Source organism: Hyla sarda (assembly GCF_029499605.1).
Source record: "Hyla sarda isolate aHylSar1 chromosome 1 unlocalized genomic scaffold, aHylSar1.hap1 SUPER_1_unloc_17, whole genome shotgun sequence".
Lineage (NCBI taxonomy): Eukaryota > Metazoa > Chordata > Amphibia > Anura > Hylidae > Hyla > Hyla sarda.
Window position 1 is genome coordinate 87,496 of NW_026607578.1, and position 13,851 is coordinate 101,346.

Genomic DNA, 13,851 nt, shown 5'->3' on the forward strand with positions numbered 1-13,851 from the left:
GGTGTTACTGTATAATGTCCCAGCATTCCCAGCAGTGTCATCACCAGACCCCTCCATTACTGTATAATGTCCCAGCAGTGTCACCTCTCCAGTCATCACCAGACCCCTCCATTACTGTATAATGTCCCAGCAGTGTCACCTCTCCAGTCATCACCAGACTCCTCCATTACTGTATAATGTCCCAGCAGTGTCACCTCTCCAGTCATCACCAGACCCCTCCATTACTGTATAATGTCCCAGCAGTGTCACCTCTCCAGTCATCACCAGATCCCTCCATTACTGTATAATGTCCCAGCATTCTCAGCAGTGTCACCTCTCCAGTCATCACCAGACCCCTGCATTACTGTATAATGTCCCAGCAGTGTCACCTCTCCAGTCATCACCAGACCCCTCCATTACTGTATAATGTCCCAGCAGGGTCACCTCTCCAGTCAGCACCAGACCCCTCCATTACTGTATAATGTCCCAGCAGTGTCACCTCTCCAGTCATCACCAGACCCCTCCATTACTGTATAATGTCCCAGCATTCCCAGCAGTGTCACCTCTCCAGTCATCACCAGACCCCTCCATTACTGTATAATGTCCCAGCAGTGTCACCTCTCCAGTCATCACCAGACCCCTCCATTACTGTATAATGTCCCAGCAGTGTCACCTCTCCAGTCATCACCAGACCCCTCCATTACTGTATAATGTCCCAGCAGTGTCACCTCTCCAGTCATCACCAGACCCCTCCTTTACTGTATAATGTCCCAGCAGTGTCACCTCTCCAGTCATCACCAGACCCCTCCATTACTGTATAATGTCCCAGCAGTGTCACCTCTCCAGTCATCACCAGACCCCTCCATTACTGTATAATGTCCCAGCAGTGTCACCTCTCCAGTCATCACCAGACCCCTCCATTACTGTATAATGTCCCAGCAGGGTCACCTCTCCAGTCAGTAGCTCCATCATCTTGTTGATGAGTTCTCGGATCTTCTGTTCATCCATTTCCTCATGTATCAGGGAGTGAGGTGGGGGCCCCGGGATTGGGCTCAGGGTTCTTCCCCATCCTTCACACACAGGGGCCCGACAGCGCCCACTAGAGGACTTCTTCACTACTGTGTAATCCTGTGTATGGAGAGACATATTAATATCACTACATACATTCCCAGAATCCCTCACCTCTCCAGTCATATCCATCTGTTATTACATATATAAGAATGAGGTCATGTGACATCACTCCCAGAATCCCTCACCTCTCCAGTCATATCCATCTGTTATTACATAGATAAGAATGAGGTCATGTGACATCACTCCCAGAATCCCTCACTTCTCCAGTCATATCCATCTGTTATTACATAGATAAGAATGAGGTCATGTGACATCACTCCCAGAATCCCTCACCTCTCCAGTCATATCCATCTGTTATTACATAGATAAGAATGAGGTCATGTGACATCACTCCCAGAATCCCTCACCTCTCCAGTAAGCCGGAAGAGTATCTGTATGGTAAGGTTTATGATCCTGTCGGCCATCTTGTTCCTGTCTCTCTCCATGGTTGATGGGTCATCCAGGAGAATTCTCTTATATAAAAGATATCAGCAGAGGATCCTGGATTGGAGAAACCTGAAGGGAAGAAGAGGAGATGATGATAAACCGCACCAGATTCTATGGAGAAATAAAATCCATTTCCTGGAGATAATCTGGGGAAACATCTGAGGAGACATTATAGTCACAATCATGGAGGCTGTAAACCTAGTCGGGGATCCATCATAGTCTGGGGCAGAGTCATGGGGGATGGGTAGAATATGGAGACAGGAATCCAATGCTGTTTAGTTCTTACTGACGTGTCTATTTGGGGGGGAGGGGGGGTTAGGTTTTTGGCTTTTTAACTATATTTTTTCCTGGCAACAGGAACTTTCGCTTTCTCTTTCCTGCATTCTACACAGGATCCGGCCCGTTGTCTTCTCCGAGCTCCAGGAACAGGACCTCACTTTCTCTGTTGGACGGTGATCACATGGGGGATGAGAAGGGATTAATGGACATTTTAGATTAAAATCAATTTTGGTAATCGCTGTCGACGATTTCCTTTACCAATAAATTGTGCACCAATTAGTTGTTTCAGAAATCCTCAAAAGTAGAGCGCAGCATACCACGATGACATCATCATTACGGATGACCATTTGGGCCGTACGGCTGGGCTTATGATCTAGAAGAAATGCCAAGTCAGGGTTAATGACTATTTCCCAGTTTCGGAAGGCGTCTCCACTCCCCCTCAATGTCCTCTGTCTCACCAGGATACAGAGCACGATGATAATCCTGGAGTTACGGGAGACGGTCGGGGGCGATGACTTTCATCAGGACTTGATCATTGGATATAACGGTCATATTGGGTAAACGGCGCTGACATCTGTCCTGTATTATAACAGCGTTTACCACATTGTCCTCAGTTATTGACGCGGTCACATGACACTTCTCTGTGCTTTTCGTACTCGGATTCACATAAAGCGTTAGTGGGATCATAGTTTAATGGATCCGCGTCACACTGGGAATTATTGTCCTGGAATGTTATTGAATTGTCCAGAATCCAGGCAGAAAGCCAATCTGGTTTCCAGGGTTGGTACGACACTATGTCGGGAGTTTGAATCCTGACGTGGATGTTGTCCCTCCAGGAACCCACATTATGGACCCTTTTCATCTAGAACACATTGGCCCTCATTTACTATTCTAAACCCGACTTCTTTTGTCGGGTTTTTTTTGCGCATCTTTGTCTGCGCCATGTCGCAGACATCGTGTGCCAGTCTGCGACACGATGCGACATTTTTTCCCGACGGACCCGATGTGGATTCTCCCAAACCCGAAAAAGGGGCGTAACCCGACAATTCTGAGCTTTCCCACGTATTTATAAAGGTTTCCAACCCGAATTTGTTGAATTGTTGTGGATTTTTTCCCGACAACTCAGAGGAGTTGGAAACCAAAACCAACAAAACCCACGTGCGACAAACAGGATGCGACATAATAATAAATACCAGGGGAAAAATGCAGTCGGGTAAGAAAGCAAGATAGACTTACAACCCGATTTTCTAAGTAAATGAGGGCCATTGTTTTTGGTAACAAAGGGAGGTGGGGAGATCCACCTGGACCACAGTGGCGGCCATCTTAGATTAATATCTGGAGGCCGCTCAGGATCGTAACCTCCAAATGAAGTGTCCGATACCGGAGGAAGAAGACTGATCAGGTGACAGGATGGGCGGGGAGGTGACCTGCAGCCCTTCACCATCCAGACATCCCCTGGGGGGCAGTATAGGCAGGAGATCAGGTAAAGGAATGCTGGCCGGCACAGAGCTTCCACAGAGCTTTGATTGTGAGATCTAAAGGGTTAATGATGGTGACCAACACTAGTGGTGAGTGCCGGCTGCTTATAGCTCCTGAGCTCACCTCAAAGTCCTATAGATGGTGCAGAGTGTTATTATATACTGTGTCCTTAAGGGGTTAATAATAAACATCCCCAATAATCCTGATCTGATGGTGACCGCACACACATACCTGTATCTATAGAGGAGCCGTGTGCTTACAGGACCTGCGATGATGTCACCGTCATGTGATCAGTCACATGGAGGAGGAGTCACATGATCAGGGGCTGCAGCTCTAGGCTCATCTGCTATGTTACTATGTTACATTCTCTTCTCTCCTGCACTGTTGAGCTCCGCCCATTCCTGTCACATGATCCTTCCCGCAGGTCCTTCAGCCGCAGTCACATCTATACTGCTAAACTTTACCCCCAAATGTACTGGTCAAATGATTATGACATCATCACAGGTCCTACACCTCCAGCATGTGGCAGATACAGAGCAGGTCCTGGTGGGGCAGTCACTGCTGTTGTGTTGTGTGTGGAGATCTCTCAGAGCAGCAGCCCCTGATCATGTGACTCCTCCTCCTCCATGTGACTGATCACATGACAGTGACATCATCGCAGGTCCTGTAAGCACAGGGCTCCTCTACAGATACAGGTATGTGTGTGCGGTCACCATCAGATCAGGATTATTGGGGATGTTTATCATTAACCCTTAAGGACACGGTGTATATTTACATTCTGTGCCCCATATGGGACTTTGAGGTGAGCTCAGGAGCTATAAGCAGCCAGGACTCACCACTAATGACGCTCATCACCATTAACCCTTTAGATTCCATGATCAAAGTCGATTGCAGGATCTAATATTAGTAAAATGCAGTTGTTGGGGGGCGGAGTCTAGATCAGCTGAGATGACGGCCGGAGGGCCCCTTACCGTGCTCTGTGCTCAGTTCGGTGCTCTAAGTATACAGACACCTCCACAGCCTGTATAAGCCGAGCACCGATAACACTAATCACTATGGCAGAGCGTTATTCATGGTTTGTAATAGAAGCCCCTCCCCTAAGAAGTTTATATCCCATTTTTGTAATAAAATAATGTAGGTGGGCGTGGCTTAGACATGGCGCTGTGCGGTTGTTTCTCTAGGGAGCGCCGTGCCGACCAGCGGTTGTTTCCTGATTTCCTGCCTATACTGCCCCCCAGGGGATGTCTGGATGGTGAAGGTATCAGGTCACTTACCTGCCCATCCTGTCACCTGATCAGTCTCTTTTCTCCGGGTATCAGCCACTTCTTCCATACAGGACTATGTAAGCATCAGGTTTTTTAAGTTTCTCCCGCGCCCCTATTATTACTTAAGACAGTGTTTCCAAACCAGCGTGCCTCCAGCTGTTGTAACACTACAACTCCCAGCATGCCCTGACAGCCAAATGCTGTAACAGCTGGAGGCACCCTGCTTGGGAAACACTGACTCCGGTGGTGGCCCAGACCCTGCGTGTGTAACGGTATATGATGCTCGGCCTCTGCTGCAGGTAATAGCAGGTTCTTCCGGGGGGACATATCATAATTCACATAAAATCCTGATGTAATTGTGATGTATATTGTGCCCCCTAGTGGACACATTTCACTATTCTTCATTGGACAATGTCATATTGAATCCCTCTATTCTTCTCCCTGCTCTGATGAAGACGTTCTGAATACACCGCAGCCTCAGAGATTAGGAGAAATGGATTCACAACGTCTTCAGCAGAGCAGGGAGAGCGACCTCAGAAGACCTGGAGGACCAGAGCGCCACCACTGGACGGGAGAGGTGAGTGCGCTCTAGTCTCTTATTTTACAGCCCTCGGACAATGGATTTTGTTTTATAGAGAAATCTGAAAACTCCTATAATGTCTCCTCAGATGTTTCCCCAGATTATCTCCAGGAAATGGATTTTATTTCTCCATAGAATCTGGTGCGGTTTAACATCGTCTCCTCTTCGTCCCTTCAGGTTTCTCCAATCCTGGATCCTCTGCTGATATCTTCTATATAAGAGAATTCTCCTGGATGACCCATCAACCATGGAGAGAGACAGGAACAAGATGGCCGACAGGATCATAAACCTCACCCTACAGATACTCTTCCGGCTTACTGGAGAGGTGAGGGATTCTGGGAGTGATGTCACATGACCTCATTCTTATCTGTGTAATAACAGATGGATATGACTGGAGAGGTGAGGGATTCTGGGAGTGATGTCACATGACCTCATTCTTATCTATGTAATAACAGATGGATATGACTGGAGAGGTGAGGGATTCTGGGAGTGATGTCACATGACCTCATTCTTATCTATGTAATAACAGATGGATATGACTGGAGAGGTGAGGGATTCTGGAAGTGATGTCACATGACCTCATTCTTATCTGTGTAATAACAGATGGATATGACTGAAGAGGTGAGGGATTCTGGGAATGATGTCACATGACCTCATTCTTATCTGTGTAATAACAGATGGATATGACTGGAGAGGTGAGGGATTCTGGGAGTGATGTCACATGACCTCATTCTTATCTATGTAATAACAGATGGATATGACTGGAGAGGTGAGGGATTCTGGGAGTGATGTCACATGACCTCATTCTTATCTATGTAATAACAGATGGATATGACTGGAGAGGTGAGGGATTCTGGAAGTGATGTCACATGACCTCATTCTTATCTGTGTAATAACAGATGGATATGACTGAAGAGGTGAGGGATTCTGGGAATGATGTCACATGACCTCATTCTTATCTGTGTAATAACAGATGGATATGACTGGAGAGGTGAGGGATTCTGGGAGTGATGTCACATGACCTCATTCTTATCTATGTAATAACAGATGGATATGACTGGAGAGGTGAGGGATTCTGGGAGTGATGTCACATGACCTCATTCTTATCTATGTAATAACAGATGGATATGCAGGGATGTGGAAATCCTATAGCCCGACGCCCGGGACAAGTAGTTTTGGGCGCCGGGCAGGTGAATTGTTCATAGATTTAGCCCTGTATCGGGCAAGCAGGGACAGACAGACTTCCCCCTTATTTTTCTTTAATGCCGGTGTGAGGCGCAGGAGCCGATGGAAGTCTACACCTCACACCGACCCTCAGAGTGTATGGAGGGGGCAGCGGCCCCCAGCTGACTGCAGAGACCACTTATCTCCCCTCCCGGAGAATGGAGGACGCAGCTCAGAAGACACAGCAGGGGGAGAGAGAGGATATAGACAGCTCCGTGCACAGCTCCATCCCCCGCACTCAGCTCTATCCCTCCCCCTCCCCTGCTCTGTCTAGACAGGACCTAATCCACCACGGGGAGGTTGCTTGTTTGTACGGGGAAAGCACAGAGCGGGGGGAGGGCGGAAATCTCACCTTACACTATCCGGGACTACAGCTCTGATGTCCACTCATGGCGGCTCAGGTGAGGAGACCGAGAATACAGGCGACAGGAAGGGTGGTTGTATATGTAGGGTGTGAGTGTATGTGTGATGTGTGTATGTATGTATGTATGTATGATGATGGGGGGGGCAGGTGTATGTATGATGTGTGCATATGTATGGTGTATATCAGTGTTTCCCCACCAGGGTGCCTCCAGCTGTTGCAAAACTACAACTCCCAGCATGCCCTGGGCATGCTAGGAGTTGTAGTTTTGCAACAGCTGGAGGCACCCTGGTTGGGAAACACTGGTGGATATGTATGGTGTGAGTGTATGTGTGTATGATGTCTATGTGTGCTGTGTATGTAATGTATGATGTGTGTATAATGTCTAAGTGTGATGTGTATGTATGTGATGTATGATGTGGGGTGGACAGCGGCAGGTGTATATATGATGTGTGCATATGTATGGTGTATATTTATGGTGTGAGTGTATGTGTGATGTGTGTATGAAGTCTCTCTATGTGTGATGTGTATGTAATGTGTGATGTGTGTATGTGATGTATGATGTGGGGTGGGCAGCGGCAGGTGTATGTATGATGTGTGCATATGTATGGTGTATATGTATGGTGTGTGTGTATGTAATGTATGATGTGGGGGGGCAGGGGCGGGGGTGTGTGTGTATGTAATGTATGATATGTGGGGGGGGGGGGCAGCAGCAGCAGGCCTATGTATGATGTGTGCATATGTATGGTGTATATGTATGGTGTGAGTGTATGTGTGTATGTAATGTATGATGTGGGGGGGGCGGGGGTGTGTGTGTATGTAATATATGATATGTGGGGGGGCAGCAGCAGCAGGCCTATGTATGATGTGTGCATATGTATGGTGTATATGTATGGTGTGAGTGTATGTGTGTATGTAATGTATGATGTGGGGGGGCGGGGGTGTGTGTGTATGTAATATATGATATGTGGGGGGGCAGCAGCAGCAGGCCTATGTATGATGTGTGCATATGTATGGTGTATATGTATGGTGTGAGTGTATGTGTGTATGTAATGTATGATGTGGGGGGGCAGGGGCGGGGGTGTGTGTGTACGTAATGTATGATATGTGGGGGGGCAGCAGGCCTATGTATGATGTGTGCATATGTATGGTGTGAGTGTATGTGTGTATGTAATGTATGATGTTGGGGGGGCAGTGGCGGGGGTGTGTGTATATGTATATGGGGGCAGTGGCTGGTGCATGTATGATGTGTATGCATGAATGTTTTGTATAGGAGCAGACGGGCATTAGGGCAGTTGTGCATCTAATTTTATTTATTTTTAGTGGCCCCCGCACTAAATTGCACCCCCAGAATCCTCCCCTTCATACTCACCCGCCAACCAAGAGCCCCACGGATGCAGACAAACACGCCCGAACCAAAACTACAACTCCCAGCATGTTGGACCATAACCTAAACTGTAGAACTATAAAGTGCAACATGCTGGGAGTTGTAGTTTTGGTTCGGGTCAGCTGCAGAGTCAGGCTGCATCAGGGCATGCTGGGTGTTGTAGTTACTAACTGTAATTCCCAGTATTCCTTGACACATCCTATGGCTCTGCAGCTGACACAAACCAAAACTACAACTCCCAGCATGTTACACAATAACCATAACTGTAATACTATACAGTACAACATGCTGAAACCCCCACAGAACCATAGGCTGCATCAGGGCATGCTGGGAGTTGTAGTTATCTTGTAACTAAATGCAACTTCCAGCATTTTCTGACACAAAATGCAGCACATAAACTGGAGAAGCAGAACCCCCCCCCCCCCCCAGTAACACATAAGTCCCTATTGAGACTGAAAAATAGTGATTAAAATATTGTAAAAAGTGCGTATACATGTGAATAAGCCCCTTTCCTAATAAACGTTTCCAATTTTCTTTAAATAAAAATAATGTACAAAAATAAACATCAGTGGTATCGCTACATGTGGAAATGTCCAGACTATTAAAATATAATGTTAATTAAACCGAACGGTGAACGGTGTAAATGTAAAAAATAGTCCAGAATTGTTCATTTTTGGTCACTTCATATGAGAAATTTTTTATAAGGTGATCAAAAAGTTACATCTAGACTTTTCTGGGCTCGGGTATAAGAGGATCTACAGCTCTCCCTCCGCTAATAGCCTGACATACTGCGATCACCTACTAAACCATTAGATCAGCGCTGTCAGCAGTGTCTAAAGGATCTTCTATCCATCCCTGGTGGTCTAGTGGGGGGGGGGATCGGACTATTTTGGTTGAAATTATTTTATCTACCAGGACAAGTGGATTTTCTTGAGGGACAAGTAGATTGTGTTCCGCTTTAGTCCCTTGGACAAGTAGTTATTTTTAAATTTCCACACCCCTGATATGACTGGAGAGGTGAGGGATTCTGGGAGTGATGTCACATGACCTCATTCTTATCTGTGTAATAACAGATGGATATGACTGGAGAGGTGAGGGATTCTGGGAGTGATGTCACATGACCTCATTCTTATCTGTGTAATAACAGATGGATATGACTGGAGAGGTGAGGGATTCTGGGAGTGATGTCACATGACCTCATTCTTATCTGTGCAATAACAGATGGATATGACTGGAGAGGTGAGGGATTCTGGGAGTGATGTCACATGACCTCATTCTTATCTGTGTAATAACAGATGGATATGACTGGAGAGGTGAGGGATTTTGGGAGTGATGTCACATGACCTCATTCTTATCTATGGAATAACAGATGGATATGACTGGAGAGGTGAGGGATTCTGGGAGTGATGTCACATGACCTCATTCTTAACTATGGAATAACAGATGGATATGACTGGAGAGGTGAGGGATTCTGGAAGTGATGTCACATGACCTCATTCTTATCTATGTAATAACAGATGGATATGACTGGAGAGGTGAGGGATTCTGGGAGTGATGTCACATGACCTCATTCTTATCTGTGTAATAACAGATGGATATGACTGGAGAGTTAAGGGATTCTGGGAGTGATGTCACATGACCTCATTCTTATCTATGGAATAACAGATGGATATGACTGGAGAGGTGAGGGATTCTGGGAGTGATGTCACATGACCTCATTCTTATCTATGGAATAACAGATGGATATGACTGGAGAGGTGAGGGATTCTGGGAATGATGTGTGATGTCACATGACCTCATTCTTATCTATGTAATAACAGATGGATATGACTGGAGAGGTGAGGGATTCTGGGAGTGATGTCACATGACCTCATTCTTATCTATGGAATAACAGATGGATATGACTGGAGAGGTGAGGGATTCTGGGAATGATGTCACATGACCCCATTCTTATCTATGTAATAACAGATGGATATGACTGGAGAGGTGAGGGATTCTGGGAGTGATGTCACATGACCTCATTCTTATCTATGGAATAACAGATGGATATGACTGGAGAGGTGAGGGATTCTGGGAGTGATGTCACATGACCTCATTCTTATCTATGTAATAACAGATGGATATGACTGGAGAGGTGAGGGATTCTGGGAATGTATGTAGTGATATTAATATGTCTCTCCATACACAGGATTACACAGTAGTGAAGAAGTCCTCTAGTGGGCGCTGTCGGGCCCCTATGTGTGAAGGATGGGGAAGAACCCTGAGCCCAATCCCGGGGCCCCCACCTCACTCCCTGATACATGAGGAAATGGATGAACAGAAGATCCGAGAACTCATCAACAAGATGATGGAGCTGCTGACTGGAGAGGTGACACTGCTGGGACATTATACAGTAATGGAGGGGTCTGGTGATGACTGGAGAGGTGACACTGCTGGGACATTATACAGTAATGGAGGGGTCTGGTGATGACTGGAGAGGTGACACTGCTGGGACATTATACAGTAATGGAGGGGTCTGGTGATGACTGGAGAGGTGACACTGCTGGGACATTATACAGTAGTGGAGGGGTCTGGTGATGACTGAAGAGGTGACACTGCTGGGACAGTATACAGTAATGGAGGGGTCTGGTGATGACTGGAGAGGTGACACTGCTGGGACATTATACAGTAATGGAGGGGTCTGGTGATGACTGGAGAGGTGACACTGCTGGGACATTATACAGTAATGGAGGGGTCTGGTGATGACTGGAGAGGTGACCCTGATGGGACATTATACAGTAATGGAGGGGTCTGGTGATGACTGGAGAGGTGACACTGCTTGGAATGCTGGGACATTATACAGTAATGGAGGGGTCTGGTGATGACTGGAGAGGTGACACTGCTGGGACATTATACAGTAACACCACTGGAGGGGTCGGGGTGATGACTGTATCATTATGTGTCAGGTTCCTATAAGGTGTCAGGACGTGGCGGTCTATTTCTCCATGGAGGAGTGGGAGTATGTAGAAGGACACAAGGATCAGTACAAGGATCAGGTCATGATGGAGGATCAGCAGCCCCTCACATCACCAGGTAATAGACATGACTATATACACACGTCCTCTCATTATTTGTATGTAAAGAATGAATTCAGTCTCTGTATGTGTTCCCTACAGTCAGATCCAGTAAGAGAACAGCACCAGAGAGGTGTCCCCGTCCTCTTCTTCCACAGGATGATCAGGTAGATGGAGATATTCCCTATGATCTGTAGAAGGGCTGTGAAGCTCTTGTGGTCAGTCCCCTCACCCTCCATCACTCCTCATCTCCTGCTCATCTATAACATCCCACGTGACTTCTCCTACTGTCTGATGACTTTTACTATGTTTCTTCCACATCTTATGAATCAGGGTGAAGATCCGAACAATATTAATGCTCCAGACACAGATGTGAGCGGTGATGAACAGTATAAGGAGGACATTCCTACAGGGAAAGATCTGAACAATATTAATGCTACAGAGATGAAGGAAGAAGAAGAGACAGATGTGAGCAGTGATGAGCAGTATAAGGAGGACAATCCTACAGAGAAAGATCTTATCTATATTAATGCTACAGACATAAAGGAAGAAGAAGAGACAGATGTGAGCAGTGATGAGCAGTATAAGGAGGACATTCCAACAGGAAAAGATTTGAGCAATATTAATGCTACAGATATGAAGGAAGAAGAGACAGATGTGAGCAGTGATGAGCAGTATAAGGAGGACATTCCAACAGGAAAAGATCTGAACAATATTAATGCTAGAGATATGAAGGAAGAAGAAGAGACAGATGTAAGCGGTGATGAGCATTATAATGAGGACATTCCTACAGGGAAAGATCTGAACAATGTTAATGCTACAGACATAAAGGAAGAAGAAGAGACAGATGTGAGCGGTGATGAGCAGTATAAGGAGGACATTCCTACAGAGAAAGATTTGATCCATATTAATGCTACAGACATAAAGGAAGAAGAAGAGACAGATGTGAGCGGTGATGAGCAGTATAAGGAGGACATTCCTACAGAGAAAGATTTGATCCATATTAATGCTACAGACATAAAGGAAGAAGAAGAGACAGATGTGAGCAGTGATGAGCAGTATAAGGAGGACATTCCTACAGGTAACCGCCCAGGTGAGTAGTAACCACTAAATGCAGAGATCAGTCACAGATTCTGCTCAGTCACCGACTGTAATAATTTTTTATGGAATTTTTTTAAGTGGTACTCTGATGGAAAACTATTTTTTTTAATCAACTGGTGCTAGAAAGTTATTCAGAATTGTATATTACTATTTAAAAATCTTTAGCCCTCCAGTACTTATCAGCTCTTATTCTCCCATGTCCGTGTCAGGAACTGTCCAGAGCAGGAGAGGTTCGCTATGAGGATTTTCTCCTACTCTGGACAGTTCCTGACATGGACAGAGGTGTCAGCAGAGAGCACTGTGGTCAGACAGAAAACAACTACACATCTTCCTGTGAAGCATACAGCAGCTGATAAGTTCTGGAAGAATTAAGATTTTTAAATAAAAGTAATTAAGAAACCTGTTAAACTTTTGGGGACCAGGTGATTTAAAATAAATGGTGTTCCACCGGAGTACCCCTTTAAGCCCCGTGTCCTGTCAGTCTTTTCTGCTGTATATTCCTTTATTCAGTCAGAATATAAACTATAAATGATGAGAATGTGAGACGGTTGAGAATATAATAAAGGTGATTTGTTCTGATCATCTCCATCTGGTTTTGTGGTTCCTGACATTACACAAGGGCCATGAATCCGGATGATGCAGACAATCCACCAGCACCAAACCTTTTCACTATAATGGATCTGCAGGATCAGAGGATTGAGCAATTGGCACTTGTAATGCAGACGCTTTAGAATCGTACGTCTCCCCTAGAGCCTCCTGTGCCTCAACCGGCAGCCACCTACGCTCCGGCAACTATTTCTGCTGCCATAGAAGCCATTGCCTCCTGTGGGTTTACTGGATCTGCCCCGCTTCCCCAGCATTATGGGGGTGATCCTAATGAATGTAGAGGCTCCCTGAACCAAGTGGGCATTTATCTGGAAATGGTCCCGCAGTCCTGTCCTAATGATAGAAGTAAGGTAGGATTCCTGATCTCCCTCCTTACTGATAACGCTCTATCCCGGGTGAATCCTCTTTGGAGACTGATAAACGTATTATCTACGACTACAGAGACATTTCATCTCCCTGTCCGTTCTCCCTCTGCGGCAGAGCAGCTCATGTCCATGTAACAGGGGACGAGAACTGTGGCCAAGAATTCAATAGAGTTGTGTATTGTAGCAGCAGAAGTGTGCTGGGATAAGGAAGCGCTGGTGGACACGTTCTCTTCTGGACTCTCCGATATTATACAAGATGAGATTGTGGCCTCCTGGATCATCTGAAAGGGTGAAACCAATGCTGCTCAGGGCCACCCCCCTTTCCATGGAGGAGAAGGATTATAGTAGGGGGAGGGGATGTGTCTTTATTGTGTCCCTTTGCTCGGATCATGCCAAACCTGGTGAGGAAACACTTGGGGTCCTGCTAGGGACAGATATTGGGTGGGCTTTCTTCATCCCCAGAGTTCCACAAAGACAAAGTTATGATTAGGATTATCCTATCGTGGTATATTTCCTCTGTGGTCACGCAGGTCCCCGTGGTCTCCAGTGCTGATGGGTATTTTGATGATGTGTTTGTAGCCAAAAACTCTATTCCACTCCAGCTTTGGGTCCTCT

General features: G+C 46.1%; 1 protein-coding gene across 1 annotated transcript; it reads left to right on the forward strand.

Annotated features, from left to right (window-relative positions):
* The first annotated feature begins 10,320 nt into the window (after positions 1 to 10,320).
* LOC130298031 (probable ATP-dependent helicase PF08_0048) lies at positions 10,321 to 12,376 on the forward strand. Its single transcript, XM_056550914.1, has 4 exons — positions 10,321 to 10,479; positions 11,057 to 11,183; positions 11,267 to 11,331; positions 11,498 to 12,376. The coding sequence occupies exons 1-4, from the start codon at positions 10,348 to 10,350 to the stop codon at positions 12,263 to 12,265; spliced, it is 1,092 nt and encodes a 363-aa protein (XP_056406889.1). The 5' UTR covers positions 10,321 to 10,347; the 3' UTR covers positions 12,266 to 12,376.
* Positions 12,377 to 13,851: the final 1,475 nt, after the last annotated feature.

Bases quoted from the DNA above. Each gene is read 5' to 3' on its own strand.
- LOC130298031 (XM_056550914.1), top strand. From the start codon at position 10,348: ATGTGTGAAGGATGGGGAAGAACCCTGAGCCCAATCCCGGGGCCCCCA. The intron at 10,480-11,056 runs GTGACACTGCTG...ATTATGTGTCAG, and splicing joins TGGAGCTGCTGACTGGAGAG to GTTCCTATAAGGTGTCAGGA. The intron at 11,332-11,497 runs GTAGATGGAGAT...CTTATGAATCAG, and splicing joins TTCTTCCACAGGATGATCAG to GGTGAAGATCCGAACAATAT.